The 16128-nt window shown below is 38.4% G+C and overlaps 1 protein-coding gene across 3 annotated transcripts in view; it reads right to left on the bottom strand.

Annotated features, from left to right (window-relative positions):
- KIAA0586 (KIAA0586 ortholog) overlaps nucleotides 1-16128 on the bottom strand; it is a 68312-nt gene that overhangs the window by 47174 nt on the left and 5010 nt on the right. For 2 of the 3 annotated variants that reach the window (XM_032113512.1, XM_032113513.1), the window contains exons 8-18: nucleotides 15268-15447; nucleotides 14357-14438; nucleotides 13258-13390; nucleotides 11838-11879; nucleotides 10222-10442; nucleotides 9239-9311; nucleotides 8663-8920; nucleotides 8316-8490; nucleotides 2592-2780; nucleotides 1480-1667; nucleotides 194-301 (exon numbers count right to left, since the gene is read on the bottom strand). In XM_032113512.1, coding sequence (XP_031969403.1) covers nucleotides 194-301; nucleotides 1480-1667; nucleotides 2592-2780; nucleotides 8316-8490; nucleotides 8663-8920; nucleotides 9239-9311; nucleotides 10222-10442; nucleotides 11838-11879; nucleotides 13258-13390; nucleotides 14357-14438; nucleotides 15268-15447 — 1649 coding nt within the window. The remainder of the gene's footprint in view (nucleotides 1-193; nucleotides 302-1479; nucleotides 1668-2591; nucleotides 2781-8315; nucleotides 8491-8662; nucleotides 8921-9238; nucleotides 9312-10221; nucleotides 10443-11837; nucleotides 11880-13257; nucleotides 13391-14356; nucleotides 14439-15267; nucleotides 15448-16128) is intronic. The other variant, XM_032113514.1, reaches the window with a different exon arrangement.

Raw genomic sequence — 16128 nt, 5'->3', positions numbered from 1 at the left:
TTGGCAGAGCAGTGTCTTTATATAATTTTTCCTTTTCTCAAATAAATACCTTATACTATAAATTCTTTAGAATAATTACTCAATTTTTCCTAGAACTGTCTCATTTCTCTAACTAAAAAAAAGACAACGGGAACTTTGCAGCAATTTAACATATTTTCTTTAGAACAAGTATGAATTCCCAGACAATCAGTACCTGTATTACAGCATCAACAGGAGGGAGCAGAGGCTCAGAGCCTGGAAGAACATGATTTACACTCCCACTGGCACTTGAAACACTGTCAATATCAACATTTGGTAACACCTAGGACAGGAAAAAAAAGCATCAATATAAAAATCTATGTATTAGCTTGGCTATTATTATTGAACTTTTTAGATTTTTTTCTTCCACTTGCTTCTGAGCCACTAAATTCAGTGCTCTCCTTTTCTCATGCCTGTATCTGGTATCAGCTTGGTTCTGAAAATCAAAACACTGTAATGTCAAAAACTAACACCAGAAATAGTCACCTCTTCTCTTGCAGCACCTGATTTCTCCTGTTCTCTACTTCCCTGACACTTTGCCTTGCATGGAACAGAAGGTGAGTGTACCTGTAATAATTACCTATAATAAAATTAGAGCAGAGGTGTGTTTGACTTGCAATTAGTTTAGAAGATTACAAATACATACAAATATAGTTTGTAATAAAGGTACGTCCATTACAGCATCAAAATGTGTTGTATTTCTGTTAGGAACAAAGATTTCAATGCTTGCTGAATTGCTCAGGGAAAAGAAAAATCACTTTAAATATTTAAGAACTGGGTGAAATAACAGCAAAATGCAGGCGGGTGGAATAACGTGACACAGCAAGGGAACAAAGCACAGCACACTCTACCTGTGTTTAACTCTGAGTTCCATGAATCATTTGTGTCTGAAAGGTGTGGGGGGGAGTGTGTGCAGTCTCAACAGTTAGAATCCAAAATAATGAACATGTAAGAAACATTCACTTCCTTGACAACAGACTCATGCAAAAAATTAAAACAACAAACCTCAACCCACGAGGTAAGGACTGCAAGGGTTGATTAATCAGGAGTGAAACCCTTGGGTTGACAATCATGCTTGAAACAGAAATCTTAAAGGCCAAAGCAACCATCCAAGAAAACTGACATTTATATTTATACTTCTTTTATTCCAAGTTTGTTCTGGCTGAAAAATCTCATTAAAAAAAATAGAAAATGTGACATAGATCTATTTTATAAATGCCCTGCATAGGTGACTTAGGGAAGAAATAGTTTTCTATTCTGGTCAAATAATAAAGATAATTGTTAAAATATGAATAAATATATTACTATAGCATGAGAACTGCTTGGTCCCTCCATTCCATATTTTTCTAACTCTCACTGAAAAGCATCTACTGATGTCAGTGTGTTACTGATGGATCAGACTGCCTGTGGTTAGCACTTGTTAAAATAAACAAACAGATCACCATCACTCTTGACATGTACCTGCACAGAGAGCTGAGGTGGGTCCTTTTTCTCTGATCTCATCTCTATCACAGCTATATTTGGTTTTTTTACCTCGACTGGAGGCTTTGGTGGCACTTGAGGAAGGGAGGTTGTAACTGTGACAGGGTGTGGTTTATCTATGACCACTCCAGCAGGCTGCAGTAATGTGCTGCTGCTTTGGGTTTGACCTAAAGACAGTTGAAAAACAATTAAAAATTCATATATCCATCTCCAAAGCCAGTATATTAATAAATTAATTAAAGTTATATTCCGTGTGTTTTGAGATTCTGTGTGCAATTACAGACCAATTAAAAAGCCCCCTATTAACATTAGCTAAACTATGGTAATTCACCAGCTAATTTTAAGACTTTCCCAGCAGAATCTGTAAACTCAACACTACCTTTTTTTTGAATTATTCACTTTTCTTGACTCTGGTGACACCTACTGCTGAAAACAAGAATTGTGTTTGCCATTCAAAAACTACAGACTCTGCTTCCCCCACCTCACATTCTCTTAATCATACCCAAAGTACTATTACACTTAGTGTAACAACCCACAAATTTTTGTCTGAGACAGCCTTTTAAAAAAATAATTACCTTATTTCAATGCCTATATAATACTAACCCTTCTCAAAACAAGCCCTGTATAATGGTTCTATTGAAGATCCAAAAATCCAGAAGTCATGACAAGGAATTTACTGTGCTTGGCAGAGTCCTACCGAAATTGTTAGGCTGAAGTCATTGCAAATGTTGAATCCAAGGGTGAGTGATTCAGTTCCTGCTTATGTGGATACCAAACTGAAAGCAAGAACATGAACTCTAAACCCAGAGTGTACCAAAAAAGGTACAGCTAAGCAAGCAATTGCTCTGTCAGGGTGTCACCAGACATCCAGCACGAAGGATGAGGAAAACCAGAACATTTTCAGCTGATCCCCCAGATTTCCTATGAGAAAGGCAGGTGCAAATCTCATGGAATGGTTTGGGTCGGAAGGGACCTTAGGGATCATCTAATTCCAACCCCCAAACCGCTGACTTAAGAAGATAAAAGTTGTATTTCCGTGCAGTAGCAGCAATTAACCTGCACACAATCTTCTCCAGGTCATTTGCTCCTACCTAGTGGAATAGCCATGGGAATGAGGTGCCCTTCCAGGGGACCAGAGGCAGCAGGGACATCTTGGCTGGGACTGAAGAGGTACTGGTTCTGCTGGGCAAGGGCATACACAGGATGCTTCTTCCTGGGGCTGCTGATGACCTTCTGTGTGTGAGAGCAGGTCTGGGTTCTTGCTGACTTCACCTTTGTACCTGAAACAAGAGCAGATGAACTGCAGGTCACAATGCATGTACAAACCCAGGGACATCACTCTACTAATCCAAGCCTTTCTACTGAATCCATTGCAAATTACTGCTGTGGGATAGAGGGAATGAGGGAGGGAGTCCCAAAGGGCAGAACCTAAAAGTGCTATAGATAGGTGATAGATAGATGTCTCAGTATTGGCAGCAATGAAAGAGTTAAAATTGCAATTTTTAATTTGAATCTAGCAGATAAGCACACAGAAACATGAAAAGGACCAAAGGACAGTAGTAAGTTGGAATGAAATGTGTGATTTAGCAGCTAAGAAGAAATCTATAATTTAGGTTTGAAATGCAGCCACAAAACTGACAGGTACTCAAAGGAACAGGTCTAATCTGTAAATTCCTGGTTTAACAACTCACTGCTACTGGAAAATCAAGCTGTAGCTAAAACCCAGAAGTCTTGACTTCCATCATCAAGGAAGCACTGATTTTTTGGCCCAGTTTTTCAAGTGTCTTGTAAATAGCCAGCCAGAAGTAACTTTATATGAAAAAACGTCTTAAGCATTGAGCAGAGGAGAGCATTTATTGCAATGTGCATTTCTCACCACACAGTCATGCAAGGTCTTATTCAACTTACAGCAAACAATGGATATTATTAAGGAAATTCTTAACTTGAACCTAATGGATAAATACTGCTTGAAAATTCCCCCCCAAAAGATATCAACAACTGTCAATCAGGCAGAAGTGCTTCTACTGTTACTTTGTAGGTGTTAGGATAATAAATCTGGAAAGAAACACACTGGTAACCAACTCCATACCTTTATTACAGCCAAAAAAAGTCATCTCACTCCTCTGTTGTTTCAAATAATCACCTCCCTGTACTTGCAGCCAGTTAACACGTGGCAACAAGCACTTTTTAGATCTGTTCACATTTAACAGCCTCCTAATTAATTGAAGAATGGAAGTCAATGATTATAAAATATAGGGATAATAAAGATTGATAATGTGACTTTTGTTAGATGCAGACAAGCAGGTAAGGCAGTTCACTCACAAAGTGGTATTTGTGTACAGACAAATTATGGGTTGTAAGCCCCACAATTTGAAACAAGTCATAACTCCTCAGTGAGAAAACATAGGTCAGAGAGAAGGATCTCTAGAAAAGGGTTCATGGTCATGTTGGATAAGCAAGGGAATGAGAAATCACAACACAATGCCCTGGTCAACAGGATAAATGTAACCCCCAGATGTCTCAACAGGATGTCTGAGATGGAGCAGGAGAAGACTTCCACGTATGATAACACTGCATTCAGCACTAATTCTGTACCTCTGCAAATATTAAAATAGATTGGACATTTTTTTCATTTTTTAAGGAAAAATCACCTGGAAACTGAAGTAGCTGTAAACTGTAGCCAAAGCCTCACTACAAATCAGATAATAAATCTGAAGTGCCTTATTTGCTTTTGAAGCACAAGGTATTTTGCCATGGGAAGAAGCAGAATTTCTGAAGTCTTTAAATGATGAGTTTGTGCCTTTCTGCAAAGCACAGGTTAGCCAAAAAAACTGTTCTGCAGTCAGACAAATTACTGGACTCTGTAACATAAATAGATACAGTTCAGAGGCTTGTGATTTAGAAGAGGTCATACTACATGATCTAACAGTCCCCCTTGGCCTTGAACTTTTGAGTAAAAGCAGAAATTGGCAGCATATCTGTAATGCTGCCAACTTGTAAAAACAAGGTTCTCACAGTGAGAATGATTAAATACTGTATACACACAGCACCTCATTTTAATTGCTTTCGACTTTTCATTTTTCCCTGAAAAGTTTATTTGCACTGGGCAGAAACTAGACATTTAATTAAACTTAGCTTAAAAAAGCAGTGTTTTACATGTATTTATCAGTTCACATTATGCAAGAAAACAACTCCAGCTTTTTTTTTAGAAATGATCTCTTACTCATAAAAGTGTTAGTTGAATTTTTTTCCTAACTTCCCATAAGAAACCAAGCATTAGTCACCATAGTTTATTTGCAAAGAAAATGGTTGAGAGTTATAAAATGACTGAAAGGAGACTCTCCAGATGGCCATTTCAGTCTTAAATAAACATCCTTATTCTAACACTAATTTAAAACAAGCTTGGTGGACTGCTCTAACAAAATAGAGTCATTTAACAAGTCTGGATTTTTCAGCCAATCAAACCCAAGGCCAAAGACTTCCAACAATTTTGAAGCCTTTATCACCTGGTACATCAAGGCCAGGAAGGGAATCTGTGGGTGCAGATCCATGAAGGGAAAAACTAACCATACCTAATGGGAAAGAGATTAGTTTATTTCCTTCTTTTTTTTAAGAACCTGGTGCTTTGAAGTGCTCATTCAACCTTGGTGCATTTTATTTACACTCCTACTACAGAGGAGCAGAGATCTGTTCCTAATTTTATTATTTATACTTTCCTTTGCCATAAAAACACCTTCCACAACAGCAGTCCCCAAAATCAATGAACTGTTTTGTCTTCATCAGACCCACATGAAACACCATGGATTATTTTTCCATTTTATTGGCAAGATGTAGGAAAGCACAAAAATGAAGCAGCTTGACCAATAGTCTTACCAAGAGGCACAGATAAATAATGCCAGTAGCAAACAAACCTCAGTCCCAGTTAAAATCAGAAGGCTTGGGAATAGGACACACTCATTGGAGGGCTGTTCCTTTACACAACGTGCAAAAAATTCCATTCTTCCCTTAGATAAGAATACAAAGGAGGTGTCTTATTTTATTTACCGTCAGGATAGAGACAAAACCCCAACTTCCACTAACTGCAGCCTGATGTTCAATAGAGAAACAAATTTTAAGGTGGCTTTACTGTTGCAAACACACGTTTTGCTGTGCTGCTGCTGCCTGACTTAATGGCTTGGAAGGGAATCACTCTGGGAAAAGGCTATCCAGAGTTCACTCTGTTTTCCAGCAAAGAGCTTTTAAGCTGTTTGTCACACGCAGGAGTTCTGGAAGATTGAAGGCAGCATTGATCCAGTGCAGTTTTCCCTTTCATTTCTATTTGTTTCCAAAAGAAAAAAGCTGAAGCACAGGAGCAGCTCGTTACAACTTCACAGAACCTGCACCTTCCCCTTTCACTGACACTACTGAATTCAACTGCTAGTTTCAAATGATCAAATGACCTATTCATTATAATTAGATTGGGGAGGAGGGCACTCTTTCTGCCACTTTACAAGATATTGTTTCTGGAATGATGAAATTGGCCTCCTTGGAAAGGTTATGACCTTCTATAAAGGACAAGAGCCCAATAAATAGAGAAGAAAATTCATTTAGGACTCAGCAAAAGCAGAACTGCTGATTAAATATTTTTAAAGAAGTGCCTGTTCTCAATTCAAATCTTAGTGGTCACTATATCACTGTTATTACTACCCTAAGTGCTTACTAGCACACATTTCACTCAAACAAATCTGTACAGAATAAATTAAATTATAGGTGTGCAGCACAGCCAGCAGTCAAAAAGAGTGATGTACCAGAGGATACCAGCACACCATTTTTCACCAAAAAAAAGACATTCAAGAGAGGGCAAATAAAATATCTAAGTCACAAGGTTGGCGGTTTACACATAACAGGGTGTCACCTTCTAAGAAATGATGAGTTTTGAAAAGTTTTCTAGGTTTTTGCCAGGACTATAACCCACATTTTCTGGGAGGGTTATGAGAATTGTGAATACTTTCTACCAATAACACTTTCTCTTCACAAATCACAACTGGGCTCCAGAGCACAGGTAAGGAAAGTGCCATAAGGACCACATCAGGCCAAACAACAGATTCTTGTACTATTTGGAGGACTTGCCACTGTGGATGTACATCATAACCACAGAATCACAGAAGGGTTTGGGTTGGAAGGAGCCTTCAGGATCAACCAGTTGGAACCCCCTGCCATGGGCAAGGACACCTTCCACTAGACCAGGTTACCCAATAATGTTAAAATAACAGTAATAATAATGATGTAAAAAAAGGCCCAGCCTCAAACCCCAGCAGTGCCTGTCTTCAGAGACATAGACATGTTTTACACCATCCGTTGCAATGGCCTAAAAACATCATTTCATCAAGTGACTGGCTGCCTTCTGATGTTAATCTCTCATATTTCACACAGAATATAATGTTTTGACAGCTGCAATAAAAACCCAGACAGCATTTTTAAACATGACATTTGAGACTGCATCAAGTATATTTTCCCTGCATGGGTAACAACGGCCTAAGTGCAAGAAGCGTGGAGGGAGCCAGTTAATATTTTTCCACGGATGCACATCCTATTAACTCCATTGTGCCCACCACCACTTTAACTACTCTTACACTTAAGCCTCTCTCCCATCTCCACACTTTTCCTTCATCATTATCTTTTCTCATGTCATTTGCTCCCTCTCTCCCCAGTAAAATGATCCACACTGGATTTTCTGACATACCAGTTAAAGAGTAATCTTCGTTTTTGTATTAGGAATCAGGTAAGTTTTGAAAAGGTAACCAGGAAATAAAACAGATCCAGTTAAAACATTACTGTCTACTAACTCTAGATGAAGTTTATCTATGCTGACCAATGCCAGATATCATGTAGTCTCCTTTTTAAATTATTCTTACACATTTTTAATAGGTTAGAATATTAGGACCCTCTTATCCTAATGCTTGGCCTACAAAACTAATGAATAGAATTCATTATTAATCAACCAATAACCTTTCTCAATTAAATAACCCTAGCAAGCTATCACAGAAAGGATTTATACTCTGCTTATAACTCTAACTGGATGAATAAAAAGGAGTTACTTGCACTTAGTGAGCTTAACCAATGCTTCTGATTACATCTTCCAATATTTTCAAGCGAACAGATGTCATCTTCATGCCCACATAGTTAATTTTTCATATTTCAACTAATGCATTAGAAGTGGGAAATTAAAGATCAGATTTCCTTCAATTTTCAAATCTCAGTATATTTCTGAACTCGGAATGAATCAAGAATTTAAATGAAATGACTGGATAAACCTGACACAAAAAATTCATCTCCCGGTGACCTTTACCCAAAAATTGAGTTCATTTTTCAACACATTCAGCTGTGGTTAATTTTAGCAATTCAGCTCTTTAAGTCTTGGACAACAATAAATACATACTACTATATTTATCATATTTAGAAGTAAGTATTTATTTGACAATCTAAAATAAGTGAGAGACACATTAGGCAAAGTTGAAAAGCTTCTGGTATTTTTTTAGTTTTGAAAAGTTTAGTTTGAAAAGGATCTTAAACTATTTTAAATGGACAGGACCTACAACAACCATCTAGTCCAACTGCCTGACCACTTCAGGGCTGTTAAATTAAGGACATCTTCCAAATCCCTCTTAAGCCCTGACAAACCTGAGGCAGTGACCACCTCTCTGAAAAGCCACTGCAGTTGCTTAAGCTTTATATTGAAGAGCAGATGAACTACAATTAACAGACGCATTTTTACAAGTAATTCCTAGTAGAAAAACTGGGAAGGAACACCTTGCTTCCATCAAAGAAGTACTCACCTCTAACAGTCTCTATCAGCTTGGGTCTTGGAAGCTTAGATTTGGGAGAGGGAGAGTTGAATCTCAGATAGGGTCCTTTTTTAAGCGTGCTACGGTGGCCCTGGTAAATGGGCTTCCCATAAACTTGGGACAGATAATCTTCGTTTTGGACCAGTGCAGTTCCACCTACAGGTCCCTGATGGACACCAAAATGGAAAAAAAAGTAGTTTACAATTCTTCATTTATGAGAATTGGAACAGGACAGAGCTATCACTTTCATTTCAAATTACTACACCTGCACACACAATTTTTCACGTCAGTCCTGCACAGTTGTTACCAGAAAAGAAACCAACTGCTTGGGAACTCACATCTGCCCCTCTTTCTCTGCTCTGCACATTTTCAGAAAAGTAAGTTCTAAACCTCTGTTTCCTTTTGTTATCTTCCACCTGCTTCTGCAATGCCTTAGCTGCAGATAAAGGCTTCTTTGTCAAGCATCCTTGGATGTTTTGAGTTCTCTCTTTAATTTCTTTCTTGGTCTTCACAGCCCTGAGGTTTTGGGCTCTCTTGATCCATGGGGCTTTTTGATCATGTTTCCCTTGTTCGGAATCATTTCTTGCCATTTCAGCCTAAATACAAAACATAAATGTAATAAATGGAGATTTTTATCTTCAAGGCTATCAGCAGAGTGTGTGGATAACTTTGAAGCTCTGAGAAATGGCCTGTTTTTCATGTTAGCCAGCAAGTGAGACCACGGATTTTCATTAAGTAACTACAGTTTTAAAACAGAGGTAAATATTTTATTATAGCTTACTACATGTCAGCAATAATAGGCAGCTTTCTCATGTTTGCAAGGTGTGAGTAAATCATTTTACTGTGGACATGAAAGAACAAGGCAAGGTGGAAAAATGTAACACAAAAACCTGAACTCATTTTGCCAGCCCTACCTGAATTTCCTCGCTGATTGCCTTGATCCACTCATCCACAGTCCTTCGGATACGAATCTCTTCCAAGACATCTCTGAAACAGAAGAAAGAACTTTTTTAGGTCAGTGCTTCTCAAATTGCACAGATTTGTTCCTGGGAAAGAAGTGACCTATAAATGCTCTAGAAAGAGAAGCCCAGAACACAGATAGGGAGATTCTGCACCTCTACACTCCCCAACAGGCACCAAGCAAAGCCCATTGAGAGTCTTAACCCCAAATCTGTTCTTGCATGATGCCACCTGCAAACCCAACTCCCTGCTGCTAAGTACTGACATCATTACAAAATATTCCAGGAATAAGAGGCAGCCACGTGTCACTTCCTACTTTGATCACAACTGAAAAAACAAGAAAGTAAAAGTACTCCAACTTAAAAGAACAAAAAAGCAGATGACAAATTACTACATCCTCTAGAAGAAAATGAGGGCAGGTAACATGGCTAAAAAAATTCCTTATCCATATAGAATAACTACCTTCCTCAGGAAAATGCAAGTTTAGATTGTATTTTAATAGAAAACTTCCATTATGATTCAAGCATGAATATTTAACACAATTAACAAAGCAAAAGTTCAAAAGCCAAAGATCTGTTGTGAGGAGATTAAATTCTGTAAATTTACAGGCTTAAGAAGCCTCTTCCGCTCTGAATAATTAAATTAGTCTTTAATTTTCTCATTAATGCAAGTTTGTATGGAAACAGCTAAATGCCCTGGCAGCAGAGCAGTTTGTCCAGCTGATAAAGCCTCAGAATTCAGATTTAGCAGGAAGTAACAGGCACCTGACAAGAATTCGGTTCATACCACAAGGGTGAAAAAACATCTGAAGTTCAAGAATCAGGCAATGATTGCTAAGAAGAGCCAATAAATCCTTTTTGCAGGGAAGAGCACGAGTTCTTCAACGCACAGGTTTGGAAACATCAATCTCACAAAGCACTGAATTGTAGGGTCTGACCTGTTTGTAGTCAAGGAGTTAGTGAAAGAATACATGGCATCTCTTGCATGAGTAACAGCTTCCAGATTCTCCTCAAGGACTTTTTTATTGTTTTGAACTCCTCTCAAAATCCTTTCAGCATCCCTCAGTATAGACCTTGGCACTTTGACATTTTGAAGGATGGATGGTTTGTTGAGCAGATGATGTTCAGGAGGATCAGGTGCAACAGGAGGATTTTTTGACTACAATTGAAACAGAACCTCTAGCTTTTAATCAAAGATTGTAATTTCCTATTAATCTGTTATCACATTGATGCCATCATATGGAATACTGCCCATGTGCACTACCAGCAACTTCAATTACTCAAGAGCATTCATTACGTTGCAAGTATGTTTAGAAAAGTGAAAGACATCCAAAAGATCTCAAATGGAAAATGATGTGAAGCATGAGAAGCAATGCTAATAAGGCTAATAAGCATGTGAAAAGATGGCAATTAGATACATGAAGTATCACAAGCAAATCTCTCCATGCAACAGTAATTAAATCTAATTAAAAGCCTAATAAAAGCCCAAGTCCTCTAAATATATGCACTTGTTTGGCATCAATCTACCCCAAGAAACACCAAGCAATACTTGTAAGTTTTAACAAGATAAATCCCTCAGCACCCCCTTGATCCTCTCCAGCTTTTGCTCATTTTCACTTTTCAGAAAGAACAATGAAACCTCTCACTTTGCAGATCCCTTTCACAGAGATAAAAATCGAGCATAAATTAGCTGCTAAGTACAAAAGAAAGGGACACAAGCACAGGAAACAAGTTCTCACATTCATTCTCACACACCTGAGGAAAAACCCAGAGGTCCATGAAAACTTTATTTAACAGTAAAAAATTTAAGAAGTGATAAATGTACATTAAAAAAAAAAAAAAGAAACCTCAAACTAAAATCAAAATACCCAAACTCGAGTAGACTCTTTCTGTTCTAAATTAGACAGCATATATGTATCGGTTTCTCACTGTATTAGTGAAATTATGAGCATCAACTGAATGAACAGAAAGAAAACCCCTCACAGATTACAACTCAGTTCTGGCTTTAAGGCTACTCTTTTGGCAAACCAGAATGAAACAGAAGTTTATGTTCAAACTGATGAACTGCCACAATGGACATAACAAAACAGGAATCAACACAGTGATCCCATGATCTTGGTTTTGGCCTGGTGAGAAAAGGACAATATATCAAATTATTATTATTATTATTATTATTATTATGAGAAAAGGTAAGAAATACAGAAACATGATCAATTGTAAAATGATGTAGACTTGCTAGTGAGACCCAGATCCTGAAATGGTAACTGGATCTGTTAAATCTGTAAAAAACACTGCAAGCAGCAGCCCACGCTGTGCCAGTCTGAGACAGCAGCTTCCTGCCTGACATTATCCCCTCGAGGGATTTACTAGGACTGAACAAGACAAGAGTAATGTGATCTGTACAAGAGCAACCCTTTAACAAACATACAGGTGTGCAACAGGCAGGCAGTGATATTTCATTGCAAACACATTCAAAACTGCTTCAGCATTAGAGTATTTTAAAAAAAGCCCAAAAACCCACAAAAGAAAAACACATTAAAATTTCAAGATATACCTTAGTAAGATCATTCACGTCAGATTTCCACGAACTTGCTTCCTAAAAAGACAGAAGAAGAGCTGTTGAAACTTTAAGGTAAAATCCATAGGAGATACTGGATCAGTTTCACCGGCCACAATGAATTCCTTGGGATCTACAGCACCTCACTGCTCACTCCTGCTGGGTTAGAGCACCACCTTCTGTCCTCAGCTAATTCAGAGCTTTGCTTTATGACAGCTGGTTTATCATTTATCCAGAAATTTATCATTATCTCACTCTACAAACCTCTCAGTGATGAGGAGTCCATAGCTAAGTGTCTAATTGATTCAGCTCTCCATTTGCCAAGTCATTACATGTCTTCCTATTGACCTTTTTCATAAGAGAGATTTCAAATCATTTTTGTAACTGTGTCTTTCTCCCCTGCCATTCCTTCTCCCATCTCATCTTGTTCTGTTGCCTATACTGAGGTATGTTACTTGTTTAAGTTTTTAGCAATAGTGGTAAGAAAATATTTGCAACCTCAGTGGGGTACCTGTTTCATTCCTAGTAAGAACAATTAAATGTAAAATCCACAAAGTGTTACAAAATCTATAGAAAATGCATCATCTATGCTCTAAGAAATGACAGATGAAGCTGCATTTTCTAAAGATGTAGCAACAAAACACAGGCAATACAAAGTATGTTTTAGGGAAACATGCAAGCTGAAACCTTCAATCACAGAAATGAACCAGCAGAATCGAAACTCTTACATTTCAAGCCAATTCCCAGAGCTGAATTTTCAAGCTTTTCCTCTTTCTCACTGTGTATATTTACAAGGACAGAGAGGACCACAGCAGACAGGTGGAACCAGGAATGGAACCAGGTTAAGAGAGAAAAGCCTCAACTGTAAAAGCTGTGTTGCCAGCACAGAAGCAGATCTTGTACCCCAAAAATACAAAAGCATTAGCACAAGAAACAGCACAAGGATTCTATGCCAGGCAATTCCTTGGAAACAGCACTCAATAAAAAAAGAAGTGGCAAAATGAGAAAGGAAATGCTTAAGTCATCCCTAAAGCTGACTGGAGATACAGGGAACATTGTTCTTTCCCAAATGGGAAAACTACATCAGCTCTGTAGCTCTGCAGAGAACAGGCACCAAAATTATCCAAAAACCTTAGAACAAATAAACTTCTTTCTTTCTGTCTTTCTTTCTCTCTCACCTGTTTTATGTCTGGGACAATGGCAGTCAGAGTCCATTGCACACTCAGAGCATTACTCAGGTTCAAAGCTCTTCCACACACAGAGACTCCAATATTTAAATTCATTGTAAACAAATGTGGTCTTTTTACAGGTGTAGAAGCAAGAGCAACACTTGTACTGATACAAGACCTCTGTTTTTCTCCACAATTTTTACTCCCCTTATTCAAACCCCTGGTCATTCTGATTACATTGACTTTACCTGCAGAATGTTCTGCATTTCTCTTCTCAACTTGCCAAGATCTTGAAGTAAATCATCTGCTTTTTGCACTGTTTTCTCAATTGAATTGTAGCTTTCAAAAGAAGGGACTGAGTCTGCAGGCAAAGCATTGTGCCTGAGGGGAGAAACACTCCTGGTTACACCTCTCATGGCTCCTCCAGGTGGCCCAAGAAAGTATTCAGCTGTGAAATCAAGCAGGAATTTACAGTGCAAGCACCAAACTTTTAGCTAAAGTGGAACTCACTTTGGCATCTGAAGTTAGAGAGAGGTTATTGGGTTTTCTCTGTTTACCACTTAACACCCTGAGCTGTATCCTTGTATTTTCAACAGTGAAACTACATCTAATAAACAAAATTTAAACTTTGGATACCTTTTCATTTGAAGCAATTAGCGTTTTTGTGCACACTGTTCTAAATTAGACAGCATATATGTATCAGTTTCTCACTGTATTAGTGAAATTATAACATTAAATTACTGTCTGTGGAAAATATGCTTCAGACTGCATGGCTAAGAACATTTTTTCGCCCATTTTAAAGCTTAGGAATTGTTAGGTGGATGCTGCTCCTGAAAAACACTCCAAGTGCAACCCACTGACCTCTGAGAAAGGTGTTACGAGTTACCCTTAGCAACAAGCCTTCATCTGCCTGCAGTTCAACAGAAACCACAGAATCATGGAACATCCTGGGCTGGAAGGGATCCACAAGGATCAGTGTTCAACTCCTGGCCCCACACAGGACACCCTGACAATCCCACCCTGTGCCTGGGAGCGCTGTCCAAGCTCTCTGAATTCTGTCAAGCCTGGGGCTGGGCCCATTCCCTGGGGAGCCTGTTCAGTGCCCCAGCACCCTCTGGGGGAAGAACCTTTTCCTGATACCCGACCTAAACCTCCCCTGACACAGCTCCAGCCATTCCCTCTACCAAAAATAATGCAAAAGTAGCATAGAAATACCCCAGCAGAGCTGTGCCAGACTCAAGGACCACACCAGTGGCTGTTACACCATCAGTATCTAATACACCTCTCTCCATTTCATTAAAACAGACAGAAACCCTTCCTCAGTTTTGGATTGTTGTGTTTATTCACCTGTCTCTCTCAGAATGCCAGCTCCTCTCATTGCCACTTAATGCTGTCTTCTTGGAATATTCTATTTGCTTCAGTGGTATTTCTGGAGAATTCAAAATGAAGTGAAATGAAGCAGAAAAAAAGAAAGGTAAGTTAATTCAATATATTTAATGCTTTCTTTTCCTTTCCAGATATTTCACCATTATATAATACCAAGAAGAGTAAAATATTTTTTTAAATTTAAAAATATAAATCTATTTCAGATAAGGCAAGTCACTTAAAACCACTCACACCAATCTATCTTTCTAAGATTGCTTTAAATTAGCAAAGCTGGTTGGAATTGGGATGGCAATGAACTGAGTCACTCAGAACAAATCTGACATTATAGACAGAATGCTTCTTCTTTTGTCTAATTTAATTTATTCCTGGACCCACTGAAAAACAGGAAGACCTGACAGCTTTGTAACAGAGACAGAACCTGATCAAAAGCAGTAAATTACTCTACATTTGCTTTACATCTGCTGTTTTCATTACAATAACCCAGAGAGCTTGTGGACCCATGAAAAAATAAAAACTAAAATTCAATTTAACCAATGATAATGACAGAGTTATTGACTAGCTCCCAAGTTTTACATTATTCTGTCTAATCTTCCTGAAACCTGAGTATGAAAAAATATTTCAGTGAGCAATCATGCTGAAACTCTATAGATTAAATCAGCACTGTCTTCAAGTCTTTAGTTACTTATGAGTAAGTGACTTACAATACAAAACTAACCCTTCCCAAATGTAGATTCCAAATATTCTGAATATGTGCATTCAAGTGCCAGCAACCCAACAGGTCAGAAAAGGTGAGGACTACACAAAGGAACCCCCTAGGGAACCCCCTAAAGGAACTACTTAGGCCACTGGAGGACAGAAGTGTCTTACAATACCTTCTCTTGTAGGTTTGGGAATATTTTCCTTTTCCATTACAGAATTTTCTTTCTCTGAGATTTTCCCATTTTTGGGTACAGGTTCTGGAGCATATCTCCGAGGAACTGGTGTCTTCAGGGGAGATTTTTGTGTATGAATCCCATGACTTGGAAAATGGCTTGAATATGCTTCAGGGAATACTAAAAAAATAAAAGTTATTTAAAGGTTAACAATTTTCTTCATAGGAAATGATATCATAGAATCATAAAGTGGTTTGGGTTGGAAGGAACTTTAAAGATCATTCAGTTCCAACCCCTTGCCATGGGCAGGGATACCTTTCACTATCTCAGGTTGCTTCAAGCCCCATCCAGCCTGGCCTGGAACACTGCCAGGGATGGGGCAGCCACAGCTTCTCTGGGCACCCTGTGCCAGGGCCTCACCACCCTCGCAAGAATTTCTGCCTGGCATCTAATCTAAACCTACATTCCTTCAGTTTGGAGCCACTCCCCCTTGTCCTATCACTCCCTGCCCTTGCAGACTCTAGAAAAAAAAATCTAGAAAAAAAAACCCAAGTTAGCTCTATAAATTCTTCACAAAATGCCAAACATTACTGCACTAGTTCAAAAAGTAAACAGGAAGAAAATTTCATACTTCTGACTGCTATCATAAAGGGATTAAAAAAAAAAAAAAAAACCCAAACCCAACTGTAGTTACAGGCTTCCACACAGATTATGTCTCAATAAGATTATTTTAAATCCAGGCCCCTCCTGGTGCAGACTTAGTAAATCAAAAGTCTCACTTCAATCTAAACCAGAAGATACTGGAACATCTTCAGAATGTCCCACAAATTTTAAAGAGCACTGGGCAATAAAACAAATTAC

Source organism: Corvus moneduloides, chromosome 6 (genome assembly GCF_009650955.1).
Source record: "Corvus moneduloides isolate bCorMon1 chromosome 6, bCorMon1.pri, whole genome shotgun sequence".
In the NCBI taxonomy this organism is placed as follows: Eukaryota; Metazoa; Chordata; class Aves; order Passeriformes; family Corvidae; genus Corvus; species Corvus moneduloides.
The sequence above is the reverse complement of the archived record's forward strand: the minus strand, read 5'-3'. Positions and strand labels throughout refer to the sequence as shown.